Source organism: Triturus cristatus, chromosome 12, assembly GCF_964204655.1.
Source record: "Triturus cristatus chromosome 12, aTriCri1.1, whole genome shotgun sequence".
In the NCBI taxonomy this organism is placed as follows: Eukaryota; Metazoa; Chordata; class Amphibia; order Caudata; family Salamandridae; genus Triturus; species Triturus cristatus.
Genome location: NC_140595.1, coordinates 773,844,944 through 773,862,870, shown reverse-complemented (window position 1 = coordinate 773,862,870; position 17,927 = coordinate 773,844,944). Strand labels below are relative to the sequence as shown.

The following is a 17,927-nucleotide window of genomic DNA, read 5'->3' as shown; positions in this document are numbered from 1 at the left end:
CTAGTCAGACTCAATATACAGAAAAAAGGTAGGACATTGTTTGTAATCTAAATCATCACAGACCAGCCAAAGCAAGCCATAGATATGTTAAAGACAACACTACGGCAATCGCTGATGACGCAACAGACTAGGGCATCGCCTAACGATAGACAGCCAACTGCAAATTTAACGTTGTCAAAGAAAGGGGAATTATCAAAACAAAATCCTTCTCTACTGAACAAAGACATTTTCATAGAGGAGATGATAAAAGAAGCTTCATTTAAGCAGAGTGACGATTGTCGAACAGCCACTGTTGACAAAGCAAACTGTCATTACTTCCCCATTTTCAACACCCATCGATGGCATATGTTTTACTTAAAGACTATTCTTACAATGCTGACGGCTTCATCAAATCCACCAATATTACCAATAAAATCCACATTGGTTTCAATATTAAACAACATCTCTGTAGAACTACCAGAGCTATTGTTTCAAGGACCAGTAGTGATCAGGGATGAAGAGGATTCATGAGACAAAGATAGCAACTACGAACAAATCGAAGCGTTCTTTTAATCAGTTGTTGAAAATGAGTTAAACCAGCAAACCCCAAGCCTAGGCCAAATGTACATGGAGTTCTTGCCACATCAGGATACACATCATGCCTAAAAGGTACACCAAAGGTGTTAACTGAAATCATCAGCTATCACAAGCAATGAATCAGAAATGTCAGCAAAACATCCTCTGTGCACTCTGATGATTTAAGTTCTGCTAGATTTATCTTCTTCTTTGCAACAAATGATTACTGCCATTACGTTGCTATACACAGATCAGTACAGTGCTCAGGGAATAGTTGAAGGCACACTGCAGAAACTAGTGTTTGATGGATGTCATTGTGACAGTATTGTATAAAACGGTGTCTAGTGTTTTGCAAATTTGTGCACATTACACATATGTACAATTTGATGAACATGGATTTAAGTAATTTGCCTGGATTCATGGACTGAAAACCAGGTATTTGGTCTATAAGGTGAGCAAATAAACTACTCGGCCAAATCCCCCTCCTTGTTACTCCTCGTTTGTAATTGCACTGTATTTTAATGAGGCAGAATTTGTCCTCTGTGTCCAAGTACTTTTTATTTTCAGGTGATGAGGAAAGGCATCTGTTATCATTCACTCCAGTTCGGTGGGTTGCTCTTCTGGAAACATAATGGCAAAGATAGCAAGGTAGTGTGTGTCATGTACAACTTGCACTCCCACTTTCCTATTGTCTAGCACCATTAGTTTTAATTACACTGCTCTAGAAATATAGGTGCAGGAAACAACTGATCCGAGATTAGAAGTATCCAGTGTGGAGAAGTGCTAAAGACTAGTTGAAAGGAAGAGAGAGTTTGGATTGTAGTTTCTGCTGCAAAGCATATATCTACTGGTCTAGTACTGCTCCTAGGTATTGTATTTACTTTGATGAAGAGAGTTCTCTGATTTCTTGCAAAGGGGATATAAAAATGCACATTTTACAGGTCTTTGAGTATAAGAAGTCCTGACAGAGGTGGGGGTAAATTGATGTAAAACCAATCTGAATTGTTCTTTCATGGTCAATTTCGTTGTGGCTTCTAGGGCTAGAATGGCATGAATAAGCTGGACACGGATAAGGCAGCTTACTCCCTGCTGCATCACTGCCACAGACTCCTACCCCCTAAGGTTAAGATTAGATACATTCGGAAATCCCAGGGGCTGGAACTCCTACTGGGGGGCTCCTTAGAAGACCCACCCAATACCTACCTGTGTAACCTTTCAGAGTCTGCTTGCTAGCCCGTGCTGCTGCTGACCAAAGACACTGTTCTGCCCCCCTGCTGATGAGCTTAACTCGGACAGGGGAAGCTGAACAAAGGATTTCCTGCGAAGGAGAGGTGTGACCACCTCTCCTTTAGAAGTAGGCAGGATGGGGAGACTGTATTGAAGGGCATATCTGGTGCCCTCCATGCATAAACACGTTTTGCCAAGTTCAGGAGCCCTTGGCTCCCACTCTGGATCGAAACTACACAAAGGATAGGGGAGTGTCCACCCCCCTGTCCAGCTCCTCCCTAGGAAGGTGCCCAGAGCTCCTACTGGTGGCCATTTGATTCTGCCATGTTAAGTCTTGGCCCCTGGGAGCATCTGACTGGCTAAGCCAGCTGAGTAGCGTCCCTGACCACCCCCTCTCCGACAGGTGAGTCATCATAGAAGAGGTCCTTCCCATTTTTTTCGGTTACTTAACCCCTGAGGGTGGTTCCTTAGAATTGTCCCTACAACAACTTAAAGATCGACTGCCTGTCGTCTGAAGACGGTTTAAAGACTATTCTGCTGGCCGACACGGACTCTCTGCTGTTTCTTTAAGCCGGGACTAAAGATAAGACTGATCTCGGTGAGAAGGATCCTGCTGCAACTCTGTCTCCACTCAGTCAACAAGGTCTCTGCCTGCATTCAAGCCAGAAGGAATCGCCCTTGGAGTGAAGGAGTCAAGTCCCTGCATCCGCAGGCACCTCTACATCAATGACCAGTTTGCTGATCCTGTTGTGCCATGGACATCGCACAGCTCTGCAACAGAGGCGGTGGCTTGTTGGTTCTCCAGAGGCCTGACCAGTCTTCCCTGCAACTTGGGTGACTGTAATCTGTCAACAGCCAACAGGAACCGCCTCCTTGGGCACATAATCTGTTTGCCACTGCCAAGGCTTGTTGGCTTTTTTCACGGAAGAGCTTCAAGCCCCAAGAAGCCCCAGCCTCCAGCATTGCACAGCTCCAAGAACTACTTCCTGCCTGCATCCTCTGCATCGTGGGCCTTTATCTCCTGTGTTCCGCTGAGGCTTCCTTGCGACTCCCTGTGCCTGCTGCCAGAGCATCCTCGAGGGGGCTCCATCGATTCCTGCTGGCTCTTCTGCGTGCTGAGGGCTGGCTCTGATGTACCCTTGCTGAATTAGTACCACAGACCTTGCAGCATCTTCTCCTTCACAAACCATTGTTTGCATTTGCCAAGGCTTGTTGGTGGTCCTGCCAGCCACTGACCTTCCTGCACTCGTCGACCGGTGTGGCACAGCTTGTGGATGGCTTCTGCACCATTGCCTGGTCTCCACAGCTGCAGTTTGAACCTCACCGTGCTACAACAAGAAGCTCTGACAAGGGCTGGTTTTGTGCTCCTGTACCTACTGGTTGCCTTAAGGTGTTTTGGACTCTGTCCCCCCTGCTTTCAAGTTTTTCTCGTCTGGATTCTATGGACTGGTTCCACCGGCCTGGTCCATGAGACTCTGTAGCTGTTGATTCTCCACGACCCTCCACTGGCGTCAATGAGTCGTTCTGACACCACTTCACTCCTATGCATCTGGGCTCCCTGGTGTAGGTATCCTGGGTATCCACTGATGGGGTGGCTCGCCAACCTTTCTTTATCCAAGTAGTTCATTTGGGGTCCTTTGGGAAGGGTACTAGAACTGTAAAAATCCAACCACAACTTACCCTGTGTTAACCTATGGACGTTTGGCCCAGTGTAACCAATCTGCATTCGGGAACTTTGGGGTCCCTGGCTACTCACCTTGGGTGGTTCTGTGCTTCCCATGGGGTCCTCCATCCTCGGGTATTAGTCCCGTTTTGGTAACCATTTTACATTCTGCTATTTTAGTATATGGTTCGGCCACCCCCATAGGGGCCGTGTGTTTTCCTATGCTACTTACCTGGTTGTTAAGTATTTTGTGTGTGTATTTGATATCAATATAAGTCAAGTTAGTGTCTAGTGTGTGTTCAATAAATACAAATTACTTTTATACTCACCTGGTATGGTTCTTTCTTGTGTGAAAAGCTTACTGACTGACTATGTGGTAAATGCACCCACTTTCCACCCTCCTGAATAAGCCATAGCTGCTCTCCAGAGCTACTCCTTGGGAGCTTTGGTTTTCAGGGACCTAAACACTATCACTAAGGGTTGCCTGGACTCAGTGCACAGTGCCTCACCATAGGTGAACACTATATACTGAGCTAGCCTCCTACATTGCATAGTGATCTCTCCTTGCAATTTAAACACCACAAAAGATAAGGTTCTCAAAAAATGCCAGCATGGAGAGAGACCGACTAGCAAACACTTATGGAAAACGGTAAAAAAAAAGAAAATCAATCCTGATCAGTGAGTAAATAACAAAAGCTATTGAAAGAACCGAAAGTAATTTCTTATAATGAATCCCTTTTTAATTAAAAAAATTTAAAGTCAAATGGACATTGTTCGGAAATCCTTTTGCCACAATGTGAACATGGGACGACGCTGCATTACACTGAAGGTCACTGGGAATGCCTGGTCAGTGTAAGGTACCACCGTATATGCCTTGCACTGTAAGGCCTTCTGCTGACAATTTAATTCTTTTTTCCATGTTACAACTAGAGAAGTAAGGGAAAACGTAAACCAATTGTTTGTAATTAGTCTTTTTAGGTCTCGCTGAGCCCAGCGCATGCGCTGGCTCGGAGAGACATTTTGTATGTGGCTTTTTTAAGTGCTGCTGGCTGGCCTAGCGCTTGGTGGCACGTGAGTATGCACGCGCGCTGCCGCCATGCGCTAGGCCAGCCAGCAGCACTCAGGAACGCCATTAGCGCATCATCGCGATCACTTTCGCTTTCACAGCGATCGTGATCGCGATGACTTTCGTAGCATTGGCCGCGCGCGCACACAACTCCCGCTTCTCCCCCTCCCCCACCACATATCGCGTCTCGCTGCCCCGCGCGCGGCCAATGCTTGTTTTCCTTTCCCTCTGGGAATCGCAACCAATATGGTGGATACCTCCTTGTGATGGCAGACATACACTCATGAAGGTCCCGGGCATGCTCACTATCTTGAGAATCTTTTTTCCTCTTCTGGTGACCTTAACTGTTTTTGGACTTCCTATTTCTCTTTTGTGCACTCCCTGTTCCGCTCAGTTCCTGCTCACACTGCATTTCTGTGAAGGCAGGAGGGTCACAGGCGAGCCCAGGAAATTCTACAGCAGCAAAACCGCTTCTATAGGTAAGCTATCATTTCATTTTACAGCTTGAATCTTTTCGGAATTCAGATACTGTCTATGGATTATGTAGTGGTATCACCCCCCCTTCCCCTTTCAGAAAGTTAGGGGAAAAGGGAGTAGAAGTTTGTGAACCTGGCCCCACATGTGCGTCTCTGTCCGATTGAACTCTGTTAAAGTGCAGACATCCTTTATGCCAATGTCACTCCTTTTATGCTTGTGGCGTTCGCTCTTGACTTCTCACCTACTGCTACAACCACTAGGCTTATAAAATGTTTGCACAATCCACCTCATCATAGTCCCTTTTGTGATTGGGGAACCCCCGTTTGTTGATGCGAAGGAAAGAAAGAACAGACTTTCCTGTATTGTCTTGCTGCTTGTAGGTGATAGAGGACTGTCCTTCTGACGTCTAGTGTGTGTAGAGCTGTTTCCGCTTGCACCAGCGGCTATAGGAAACGGGGCTTATCGTGTGTTTAACATGGAGATGTGAAATTACCTTTGGTAGAAACTGTAGGTTTGTTTTCATGACAACCCTGCCCCTTTGTATTCGAAGGCAATGTTCTTGTATTGTGAGAGCCGGTAACTTACTCACCCTACACAGTGAAGTGATGGCAATCAAGAATGCGGTTTTGAGTGTTAAGCATTTGAGTTCTGCTTTGTGCCTGGGCTCGAAAGGAGGTCTCATTTGCCGTGGTAGCAGCTGGTTCAGTTTCCACACTGGTGTGGGTGTTGACCTTGGTGGTATCTCTCTTATAGTTCCTTATCAGAATCTTGCACTAACTGGTGTATTAAGAAACTCCTTCCTATCGTGTCCAGTGTGTATGCCACTTTACCAGACAGGTGCCACTTTAATGCTTTGTATGACTGTTTCGCACCCAAAAGGAGGTAGGTACTTGATAATAGAGGCTCTTGTCAAGTTCTCTATTAGCCCTTCCTGCATGCACCAGTGGGAGAAGCTGACCTACTTGGTGGTATGATGTAGGTCTCCAAGCCTATCTGAGGACTTCCATGCATTTTTGAGGAAATCTTAAGAGTCCAAATTCTCTGTCCTAAGGAGCCATGCTGCTAAGCTAAGGCTGGCTGTTTCTAGCGGACATGCTTATTTCCTGTGTCGTTAGTAGGTTTTGTAAGGCAGGTAGTTCTATTATTCTGCCTTATGCCATCTCACCAGGTCTTTGTCTTCCCACTGCTGGGTCATCATTGTAAGTGTTGTGGTTGTTTGTCTGCTTCTGCTTAAAACTAGTGGGAGCAGTGGAATTGGGGGAAACGCATATGCAATTTTCCCCGACCAGTCAATCGATACAGCATTTTTCCGAGATAGATGGTAAAGCTACCTGTTTGTAAAGTTTTGGCATTCTGCAATTGCATATGTTGCAAACAGGTCTTTTTTGTTTGTCCCATTACTGAAAGCCTCTTTCCATGATTTGTTGATTTAGCTCCCACTCATGTGAGGCACCACCTTGTCTGCTTAGTCTGTCCACTTCTGTGTTTTGCACACCTGGCCGGTGCATCCCTATTAGTTATATCTCTTTGTATTGCCTATTTCTATATACCCTGTACTGGTTTGGACAGCACGTATGATCTAGTCCTTCCCTGTATGTTTAGATTGAATATCATTGTTGTGCTGTTCGTCTGAACTTCACCTTGGCATGTACATGGAAAGCCTTCAGTGCCGGAAAAATAGTTTTTTGCTCCAGCACATTCACGTGCTTCACTGCTTCCAGAGAATTCCATTGACCCCCGATGCTCATTTTTCCCATGTGTGTTCCGCATCCCATGTGGAATGCATCTGTAGTAACAGTTACAGAGGGAGCCCGTTGTTTGAAAGATCTGCCTACTGCAATAGTCCCTATCTTCCACCATTGTATTTCCCTTTGAGACTTCTCTGTGACAACCACTAGCTCCCCCCAGCTCCCAATTGCTTGGGACCTCTGGCAATAGATCCTGTCTTTAGCCTCATGTGGAGTCTGGCATATGGGTTTAGAAGTATGCACGAGGCCATCCTATCCATCAGTCTCAACACCATCCTCACTTTTATAGGCTGTCCCATCTTCGAGAAGTGAGTTAATTCTCGTATGTATTGGGAACACTTTGGCGTTCCTCAGGTTTAGTATTGCTTCTAAGGAAACCATGTCTCTCAGGGACTGGGGAGGATTTCTCTAACTTTAGAGAGAATCCCGACCTATATAGAATTTGCATCATACTTGTATACTTTTTTGACGTTGTGCCAGCGATTTCGCATCTACACGCCAATTGTTCAAGTAGGGATACACAGTATCTACTACCTTCACAAGTGCATTTCTACCACATCAATATATTTTGTAAACACCCTTAGTGCACTTTGAATTTGAAATATACACTGTCTACCACAAACCAAAGATATTATTTGTGTCTGCTGTGCATCAGGACGTACAGTGCATCGGGACGTGAAGGTAGGCATCCTTGAGGCCTATGGTTGCAATAGATTCCCCTTCCTTTAACCCCTTCCCCGCTCATGACGGAACCACTCCGTCATGAGCCACGGTTGCGCTGTGCTCATGACGGAGTGGTTCCGTCATGCTGTGGCCGTTGGCGGCCGCTCCACCCACGCGGCGCTAATTCCCCGCCTGTGCGGGCGATTAGCGCAGTGGGCGGAGACGTGACGGAACCACTCCGTCATGGGCACAGCTCAACCGTGGCTCGTGATGGAGTGGTTCCGTCACGAGCACAGCGCCACCGCGCTGCCCCCAAACCCCCCCCCCCCCCCCCCCCCCCCCTAGCGCCGCAGCAGAATTCCTGCCGCGGCGAAGGGGTTAAGAGTGGGATGACTTCTTTCAGTGTGGTCATCTTAAACTTATGGGTCTTGAAGAACTTGTTCAAGAATCAGAATAGGTTTCAGTATCAGGTTTCAGTATCAGCTCTTGTTTCTGAATCAGGAAGTGTACAAAGTTCACACACTAGTTGTATTAGTTTCTTGGTACCTTCTCTATAACGTGTTTTTCTTGGACATCTTTTACTTCTTGTAGCAAGCAATTAACTCTTCCCTTTTCCCAGTTTTCTTTTTTGGTTTAACCATCAGTGATGTTTATAAGCTCTATAGAATACCCATGTCATATGATATTGAGTATCCATTAGTGACTTCTCTCCACCACAGGAGGATCCTCCTATTCTGCCCAGTACTGGTGTTACATGTTGGGGGCCCTCTAGTTGAGATTCATTTTGATGCAGGTCCCAACACTCTTGGGGGTCTGTCCCCTTCCTTTGGTCCTGCCTGGAAATGGCTGCCTTGGCATTGTGGTGTGCCCCATACAGTGGTACAATTTCCCTGTGGGGTACTTGACTGAACCTTCCCCACGGTGTTTCTCTTGAGTGTGGCACTCCCTCTTCTAAAGGACTCCTACACTACAAGACCCTATTTATTTTTGCTGTCACACTGTCCTTCATTTGTTGGATTCATTCATCCAGTACAAACAGTGCTTTCCCATAAAGAGCATACCGATATTTGATGCCTGTACCTGTTTCTTAAACCTCATCACCCTTAACTAGACATGCCTTCTCTGGTGGTACCTATGCACATCTGCCTGCTAGCTGGGTCTACTGAACCTAGCAGTGGCGTAACAAAACTTGAGGGTCCTCCTGCAAGGTACATGGAGGGGGGCCTCCCTCCACTCTTAATCAGGAGCTTTCAAATCAGAGTACAGTGCTGAGGGGGCCCCTAGAGCTTGTACCCCACACCACGGGGGCTGCAAGGGCCTAAGTTACATCACTGGCATATAGTGTGGATTTCAGACAGGTTTCTGTGATGCTTTTCCCCTCCAGTATCACTACCTTAGCTCTAGTTTCTGCATTTCTCTGAGAGATGTTGGAGTGAACCTTCTATCTCCTCACACTGCAAATGCCCATATCTGTTGAGGAGGGCAAATAGCTATCCACCATTGTATAATGGCTGACCTCTCCATTTTCTGACCCACTGTATAAATAAATGTAAATGTAAATGTTGTAGACTTGTAAAGCGCACTGCTGCCCTGAGGCGTCGTGGCGCTGTAGACCGCTGGGGAACCCGTCCTGGCTATCCCTGTGAGATGGTCCCTTTCTGGGTATCTCCAAGGTGAAACCAGGCATCCCCGGCGTAGAGATGAGGCAAGCTTAATGCCCAGAGTTGCCGAGTGTGTTCCTGGTTAGAGTAGGTACCGAGGCGAGAATTATCGAGTCTGTTTTGACCCTGGTCCACGACCCTGCCGTGTCGGGAATTGAACCCTGGTCCCTGGCCGATTCTCTGCTTACGGGTCTGCCGCCTCTAACCAGTGAGCCACACCTCTCCTTTCACTTTCTGGTGGGTGGCCTGTAAATATAGCACTGACTCTCTTTCTGGCCGTGGACATTGTTATAGAATTATAGAATCAGCTGGGATGTTTCTTATTGTATATGTAGGATCCTGCAAGACGTTTAAATATATTTTCTTCACTCTGGGTGCAATGTGCTTAGAAGAGGCCGGCTACTTACATGTTTCCTTACCCTGGACTAGGATGCTTGGCAGCATAGGCAAGTGCTTGCTCTGTTTCTGAGAACATGAATCAGTTCGCTCCTCCTATAGGTATACTGTGTATGTGTTCACTGCCCTCTTAATAGTGGCCTTGAGGGGTATGAGTCTATGTCTTCTTCTGTTGAGTCAGTTTCCTGCCAGCAAAAAAAGGGGTTTGTAACATAGTTCCTCCCCATCGTTCTTGCTCCTTTTCTTACAGTTTAGGTGTAGCAGGAGGTTAGAGATCTGTGTTTTCCTCCTCTGGTATGTTAGTCTCCTGTATCAATGCAAGGATTCAGAAGGACTTGAAAGAATTGTCAAACTTGCTCTTCCTCTGGTGCAGCCCTACCATCTCAGCTTCGAGTCAACATTAATTTTTCTGAACTTCAAGCGCCAACTGCTCAGTATTGAGGAAATATTTATTTTTGCCATCTGGATTTCTTTCCACATGGAACTCCTTTTCTATCCCCTGGATGCAATTCCCTTTTGGAGTCGAGTCAGAGTTTGAGGGTTTGTCACAGACGGTGTCTCTGTGCTTGGACCCATAGAGCTCTATTTGTTTTGACTTCCCTTTGACTACTGATGGCTTCAATGGTGAGGATGTCTTGGAGGACTTGGAGTCCAAGGTTCTCTGCTTGACCTGGCAGACGACTCTCCAGCATTGCAGGCATATGTTTCTTATAATCTGTGTCTTTCAGAGCTTTCTTGGCAATTCCTCTTTTACGAGGTCAACAATGCTCTCCTCAATGTTGTACTCTTCCGTCTGCGCTACTTTTCGGATCCTCTTGAAGTCCACTGTTGATACCAAATTTTTCTCTCTCTTTTTGTGTTGTTCTTTCAGCTTTGTCTGCTTTTAATTTGCTGAACTGCAAGCTGGAGCTCTATATCATGCTTCCAAACCCAGTGGTGAAAAAATAATCAGATGATGGCGGCCACACATTCGGGCTGGCGTCAAAAGGGATGACCAAATCCACCAAATGGTCAATGATTCTCAGAGGGGGAGGCAGTTCCAGTTCCTGCCACTAGATGGTGGAATAATGTACAGCATGTGAATCCAGAAAAGAATCATGCGGCAAAAACACAGCTGCAAACCCTTGTAATCACAACTGACAGACAGTAAGCAAATCTCATTAAGCCCATAAACCGGTTTCTGAATCCAATAGACAACTACCCAAGTCTAAAAATACAACTTTTTTCAAAAGGGAGTCTAAAACATGAAACACTGAGCCTGAAAACAGAACTCCCTAATCCTGAAAACAAGAACTTCATCAATCCGAAATGAGAATTCCTGAGCTATTTCTATGAATATAGATCACTGAGTCTGTAAACACGCCTCACTGATCCAGCAAAAAGCCAATCTGAACTGTAAATAGCAGACCAGCCAACATATGAAACAAGCATTGGCATAGCCAATAGGTCTCGCCTTTGGGACCTTATAAGTGTTTAGCCATGCAACGGTTGAGGTTGGGGCACCAAGGGTATTGTGCTGCATAACTAAATACTTATAAGGTCCCAAAAGCGAGACCTATTGGCTATGCCAATGCTTGTTTTAAATACTAACCTGATATCAGATCGGCAAAACAGGCCACTCTGGTAAATAGTTTTTCCATTACAAAAACAACGTTTCATGATCCAGCACAAGGGGGCTTGTTGCAGTGTTTATGACTAGTCCTAAAGATCGGAAGGCAGCGAATGGACTGTGCCGAGGCACTAACACTACTGCATTGCATCCAAGCAGGGCACACAGCAAGAACAGTCACTGCCTGGCACTCATTATATCTGCTGCAGGTGGCCAGAGGCTGGGCAAGGCTGGGAGAACTTGAACCTGACATTTGGCTCGCAGTGAGATCTTCCAGCAGGTGCTTGAACCTACAGGATGCTTGTGTGAGCTGTAAAAGAGGAAATCTCAAGATTGGTGCAATTAGATTCTTCAGCTGCTTGTGAAACTGTGAATGAACCCAGGTGTGGCACCTTTGTCGACTACACGGATATAAGTAATTCACAGAAGAGCATGCCTCTCCCCTTGACAGGCTAGACCTGCTAAATACAAGCTGATGCTTAAATCTCATGAGGGCCAAGACTGTAAGAGAGAAAAACAAAGAACTGTGAACTCAAGTTTAGTGATGTGGACTTCAGGGCGCTATACCAAGGCCTCAAAGTATTCACACGTGTGTGTGTAACTATGCTCGGGCATGTTAAATATAGAAACGTTACTCAACTCTTATTCTCCTGAATTTGATTTTTGATTTGATTTATATTTGTGAAGTGCAGCAATTACCCAAAAGCATCAAGGCATTGTAAACGATGGTCCAGAGGAACCCTGCTGCGTTTATAGAAAATTTAGAGAGATAATCTATAGGGAGTTTAACCTGGTGTTGAGTGCTATCCTAAATGGATTCAGCTGAGGAATAGCCCTAAGGCTTTGTCGAAGGGAGTTCCAGAGTTTGGTTACCGCCATTTGAAAAGCTCTATCGCTCCATTTCTTTCTTTTTGGTTCTCGGCACCATAAGCTGGTTTTGATGCACTGATCGCAGATTTCTTCCTGAGAGGTACCAACCAAACCAATTTTTTTTTCTTAGTGGGCAGGGGAGATAAAGGGCCTTGTGCACAAATTACTTTCATATTTCACTGTACTATTTTTCAACACTAGTCCTTGATGGATTCCGGAGTAAAGTGCTACTCACCAAAAAAGTGCTTCAACACCCCAACAGGGGTAGCAAGCGCTATAGATAGGCAAACCTTTTTCCCTTTTTCATCCCTTCCCTTCTCAATCCAAATAACTGACTAACATATCCGCCACTCAAATGACTTTCATATTTCACTATACTAATTCAACACTAATCCTTTATGGGTTCAGGAGTAGCGTGCTACTCGCCAAAAAAGCGATTCAACACCCCCATCAGGGTTAAAGAGCGCTATATAAATGCAATCCTTTTTCCCTCTTCTATCCCTCTGCTATCCTTCTCACTCCAAATAACTGACTAACCTATCCACCACTCAAATTACTTTCATATTTCATTATACTAATTCAACACTAATCCTTTATGGTTTGCAGAGTAGCATGCTACTTGCCGAAAAAGCGCGTTGACGCCTCGTATGGGGTAGTAAGCGCTATATAAATGTAATTACGATACAATACAATGCATTGAGATTTAAACATAATGCGCTTTCTAATCGGAAGCCAATGTAAGGCTCTAGTCCCTTGGCGGCAGACTGGCGCCTAGGGATATCTAGACTTAATCTGGCAAGCGCATTTTGTACCACCTGAAGTCTGTACTGAGTGCTCTTATTGGAGTCCAAGTATAGTGATTTGCAGTAATCCAGTCTGGACATAACTAGGGCAAGACTTGCTTACATGCTGACTGCTGAATAAGCGGAAAGATTTTTTTAAGCATCCTTATAATCCAGATACAGGTTGCTACCGTGCGATTCGCTTGGGCATTAAAGTTGACTTCGGTATCAACGAGAACTCCAAGGTTCTTAGCCTTCCTCCCAGGGGTCGGGCAGATTCCTGGTGATGCTGGCCACCAACTGCTATTCCAGCTGGATGATCCTGTGCCAAAAAACAACAACTCGGTCTCTTCCCCATTAAGTTTTTAAAAATGTCGGCCCATCCAGTCTGCAACTGCCGACATACATTGCGAGACATTATCTGCTATGGAGCATGAATTCTTGGGGATTGACACAATTTGAGTGTCGTCAGCATATGACACTACCTTCATCCCAAATGCTTGGATTATTGCCACCAGGGGGCCACATAAAGATTAAAGAGCGTGAGGCTCAATGGGCCCAGCCCTGTCTACCCTCAAAATTGAATAATTTGTTGGGATGGCATCCACTAAGTCGGGCCGGGATGCACCATAAGCCTAGGTTTCAGTGACAAAGATCCAGTCAGGCTCACACGCTGCCAAGTAGACAGCAAATCCAATATGTGTTTTATAGAATCATACCTTTCCTTAGATGTTCTTCTGTTGATTTTTATGGTGCAGCTTAGCACCTATGAGGTCCACACGCTTTAGTCTTTACCATTGCCAGGGACATCCATTTCCACTGGAGCGTATTGTGGTGGTCAAGATTGGGGGGGCGCGAGCCTCAGATTTCCCAACAATTACCCCTAACATATGATTTTAAAATATATTCGTGATGAAATCCGACACTCCTCACCATACCCGACTTAAAGCAGCTGTACCCAACTATTTATCAGAAAATACACTTATTGAAAGGGTTGGGGTGTACCCAAACACCCCCTGAAGCAACGCCTCTGCAGTGGGCATTTATCTAGATGCCACACTGGAGGAGGGATGCCTCTATGTGGTCCGTCGGCTGCGCTGCCGCCTCTGGTGCAGGAAACCAGGGTTCGAGCCTCAAGGTCGCGTCCACATCCTATAATTCTGGGCAAATCACTTAATCTCCCCGCGCCTGAATGTGTAATGTAAATACGGTGCTACGTAAAGCGCTCCAATACCTTTGGGTCGAGTTCCCGCAATATAAATATGCAACAAAACAAAAAAACTAGGTAAAACGAATGCTCATCATATGACCTCCTGTAACATCCAATGCTGTCGAGGGGCTCAAATCCCTGATTATTCAAGGGCACGATAGGGGAGCAGTGTACTACTGCCGAGGGCTCTCCTACTCTGAACCTGATTACAGTGCTGAAGATCCCTCCCTTTCATTTAACTCACAGTGCTAGCCGACTTGGGGACTGCTCCCCAACTTGGCGCTGCCACTAGAGCGAATAAAGTATGCATTAATAGAGGGCGTATCTTTCCTGGAAAAGCTATATGGACTAGGCAGGGGCAGACATAAATACCCATCCGTCTTTCAGTGGTTGAGTACATCTCCTGTTCCTGAGTGGTTCGAAAGCTCGCACCAGACACTACACTCATAAAGTCAGGAATGACTGACCTAGCAATGGCCGCCACGCCAGGCTGGAAGAGGACGGGGTCTAGCGGCGTTTTGTCTTCGCCTGTGCTGTGCAGCAATCCGTACCGCACCCGCCTGAAGGCAACCAAATTAAACAGCAACTCCAGGGAGCGCGGAGCCCTTAATAGAATTACTCAGCTGGAAAAAACGCCAAGGTTTCTTTAATGGTTTTTGTAACGCTACAAAATCAACTTAACGTTGTACTGCTAATGTTGTCTTCTCTTTGCTAGGCTCAAGGGGGAACATTTGCAGAGCTCTCCATTAGCACGAAGCCATTGAGATAATGGCTTGTGTGCGGTGCCGGAAGCGAGGAGCGCGCAGACGGGTCCCAGAGACGCCGGGTACTTCAGATGGCCATCCTGGCGGTCTCCGGGGAGACCCAGAGGCTGGGAGCGGGGCCTGCTGCATCTGTGCTCCTCCGAGCCCCCCAGAGGGCACGTTGGGGTACCTGCAGCTGGAGCGCATTCGCTGCTCCCAGCACCGTGTGGATGGTACAGAAGCGCTCGTCGGGGGATAGATCCAGCCTCGCGTCGCTGATGCTCGTCAGTCATGGAGCGGGAGAGCGGCACGGGTCGACTTGCTGTCTCAGTTAGTAGTAGCGCTTCTCTTTACCAGCCCCCCAGGCGCCCCAAATCTCAGATCCTAGGCCCAGCCATGAGCGGAGATTCGGTGTGGACATAAAGTGCGTGTGTGGAAAATACCCCCACGCCTAAATACAGGCGTTTTGTCCTCGGAATGGGGAATAACATGCGACCCGGATTTACCACCACATGGCCGGGTAGTAAAGAGAAGGAGGCGGGGGCAGTGCAGAGCGGGTGTAGGCTTGCTTCCTGGTCCCCCATGTCAAAAAATCAAGAAATGGCGTCTATGGGGCCAGCTCAAGCCTACTGGAACTAGCACCCCCACCTTATAATTGGGGCCCATCTGCTGAGCTTCCTGCCTCTCCCGGAGCAGCCGGGCTGGCTTCAAGGGGAATCGTCCAATGTCATTTGCAGGCCCAGCATCAGGCCAGGCTGGCATGACGCTTTCTACTCTTCCTTGGACACTCGCATTGTACTTGGACAAGAGCATTCTTATTCTTTCTTGATACTTCCCTTCGCCTCCCCAAACATGTGCCCCGTACGTGACTCCCTCCACTCCATCTTTGTTGGATTTATCTCTGTCGCTTCCAGCATCTGGACTGTGTTCCCTACTTACATTTATTCTTTCGCTCAATGCCCTCATACATTAATCGTGTGTTGTATTACCCCCTCCATCCTTCCTTAATTTTATTGCCCTTTCTCATCAAACATTCAGTCATGTTTGTCTACCCCCTCCTTTGAATGCTGTTTTGCGTTTCTCTCTAAACTCAGACTTTGGGCCTGTGTTTTAACTCCTCACCCTCAATCAAACCTTTCTTGAATTTTTCTCTCAGTTCCTCAAGGGTTTTATTCTTATTAGCACCTTCATAATACTTTATGACTTCCGAACCGTATGTTTGTTCCATTCCCATACTTGTTTCTGGATATTTGAATATTTCTGTACATTGCTTCCCTCCTGTCTATTTCTGTACCAGTCAGGGATTTGTAACTCCTACCTCCCAATTAGATATCGTTCTTTTCTTTATACCCACCCAAACTTTCGTTCCCACTTTACATTTTCAGTCTCTCGCTAAGCTTCTGATTTTCATCTCTGCTCCATTAACGCTCACTTTCCCTCGTCAAACACGGATTTAAAGTTTTTATTCCCTTCTCTCTCTTTTCTTAGTTTTCTCTATCACCTCAATTTGTAGGGCTTGCACTTTACCGCTGTGTTTTAGTTTCTTCTTTATGCCGTCACACACTGTACTTGTATGCTACATCCATCATTCGTCATGACTTTCTGAATTGTCTTCTCTATTCTTGAAGACATTAGTGGGGTTTCTCTGACCCCCCAGGCCCCTTGAATCGATTCTGGAGGCTTTTTGCCCGTTTATACTTCATTTCGGCATCGTTACATTTTTGGACCAATGACTATAGGTCATTTACCACCTCCCTTCCAGCGACATGAAGGCAGCAGAGCCAGGCGTCTTTAAGCCATTTTGAAATACCTGTTGTAGTCGTCATGCCAATTGGTGTTCTTGATATCAAGAATGGACTTCTTCACAGACTTGAGAAAAAGGATGTTCTTCATGAATGTTTCTTCTATCTCAAGCAAGTTGCGGGTGATCTGTGGACCAATGTGTCCTGAAAAGCAGGGCAAAGGGGTCTGGGTGCCATCCTCCCACCTGCCGAACTGCTGCTGGCAATCGCAGACCTGGAGAATGAGTAGAATAGAGAGAAAAACAACAAAGTGACATAGCTCATTAGTACCGAAACCTCTTGATTTTCTATTTAAATATGTAAATACACACAAGAAGCAGATTGTTTTTCTGTCTCCATGTGTGTGACAAAGAAACAAACAGACACAAATATCCGGATGCCTTTGAGGTTAATGGGGGATGAGTACTTTCACAGTGTCTAGCAAATTGGAACTTAATTACTGGCACATTAACTGCCTGTTGGTAGCATCATTACAGGGGCGACCTCGGAGGGGGTACCAAAACTGGCATTGAAACTGCCTGACGGAGGCTTCACTAGTGACAAAATACATAACTTATTAATGGAGGCATAATTATTGGAATATTATCTGTCTTATGGACCTTGGTTACTGGCACAATAGGTGTCCCAGAGAGCAGGACTTCTAGCACAATGAGTATCTCCTAGTGCATGATTGCTGGCATAATGGGTTCAGGTACAGCATGACTACTATCACAACAAAAGAAGGCTGGGCGTATACCTACTGATACAAGAACTGTTTTATGGAGGCATGATTACGTGCATGCTGTCTGGTGCAAGGAGTTGAGGGGTCATGCTAACAGTAACACAGGTCTACGCCACTCTGCCCCAAGAGGATGTGAAATACAGTGGACATTTTGACCTGGAAAGCCTTTGTGCTGTGTTTATAATAGTCTGGGGCCCACGAGGTTATGGAAGATGTAGTAAGTAAAACAACCAAACACACTTTTCAAGGAGATAGGGAGCGACTGTGCTCGGATGCACATGGATGTGGAGATGAAGCAGATGTGGGATGCATGGATGTCCATCGCTGGAAGATATATCTGAAGGGTTACTAACTACTGGCAGCTGGTACATAGAACTTGGACTTTGGAGCCAAAACCACAACATGGTGGCTGTTTACATACTGTGCTATTAAGAATGTGCGGTGGATTAGTATTCTGCCTACACTTCTTGATGTACCATGGAAGGTTCTGCATATGAACAAAGAATTAAAAGAGAGTTAACCCTAACAGGCCCCAGTTAAACAAAGAACATTTCCTTGCAATCTAGAATAACCATTTGTGCTGAGCTTGTCCTCTCTTGGAGAAGCCCTCCTAGACTTCACACCTCATACAGAACCTGATAAGTCAGGGACAACTGAGGAACTCAACTCTGACCTGACAGTAGGTTCTTGTAAGTGAAGGCTAGCTCAGGGGATTGCATGGTTGGTGACTGACA

At 46.1% G+C, this 17,927-nt stretch overlaps 1 protein-coding gene across 1 annotated transcript in view; it reads right to left on the bottom strand.

The window, feature by feature from the left end:
- Positions 1-17,927, bottom strand: part of DNAH2 (dynein axonemal heavy chain 2) — a 2,945,517-nt gene that overhangs the window by 2,650,091 nt on the left and 277,499 nt on the right. The window contains exon 11 of the mRNA XM_085638712.1: positions 16,481-16,686. Within this exon, the coding sequence (XP_085494838.1) occupies positions 16,481-16,686 (206 nt within the window). The remainder of the gene's footprint in view (positions 1-16,480; positions 16,687-17,927) is intronic.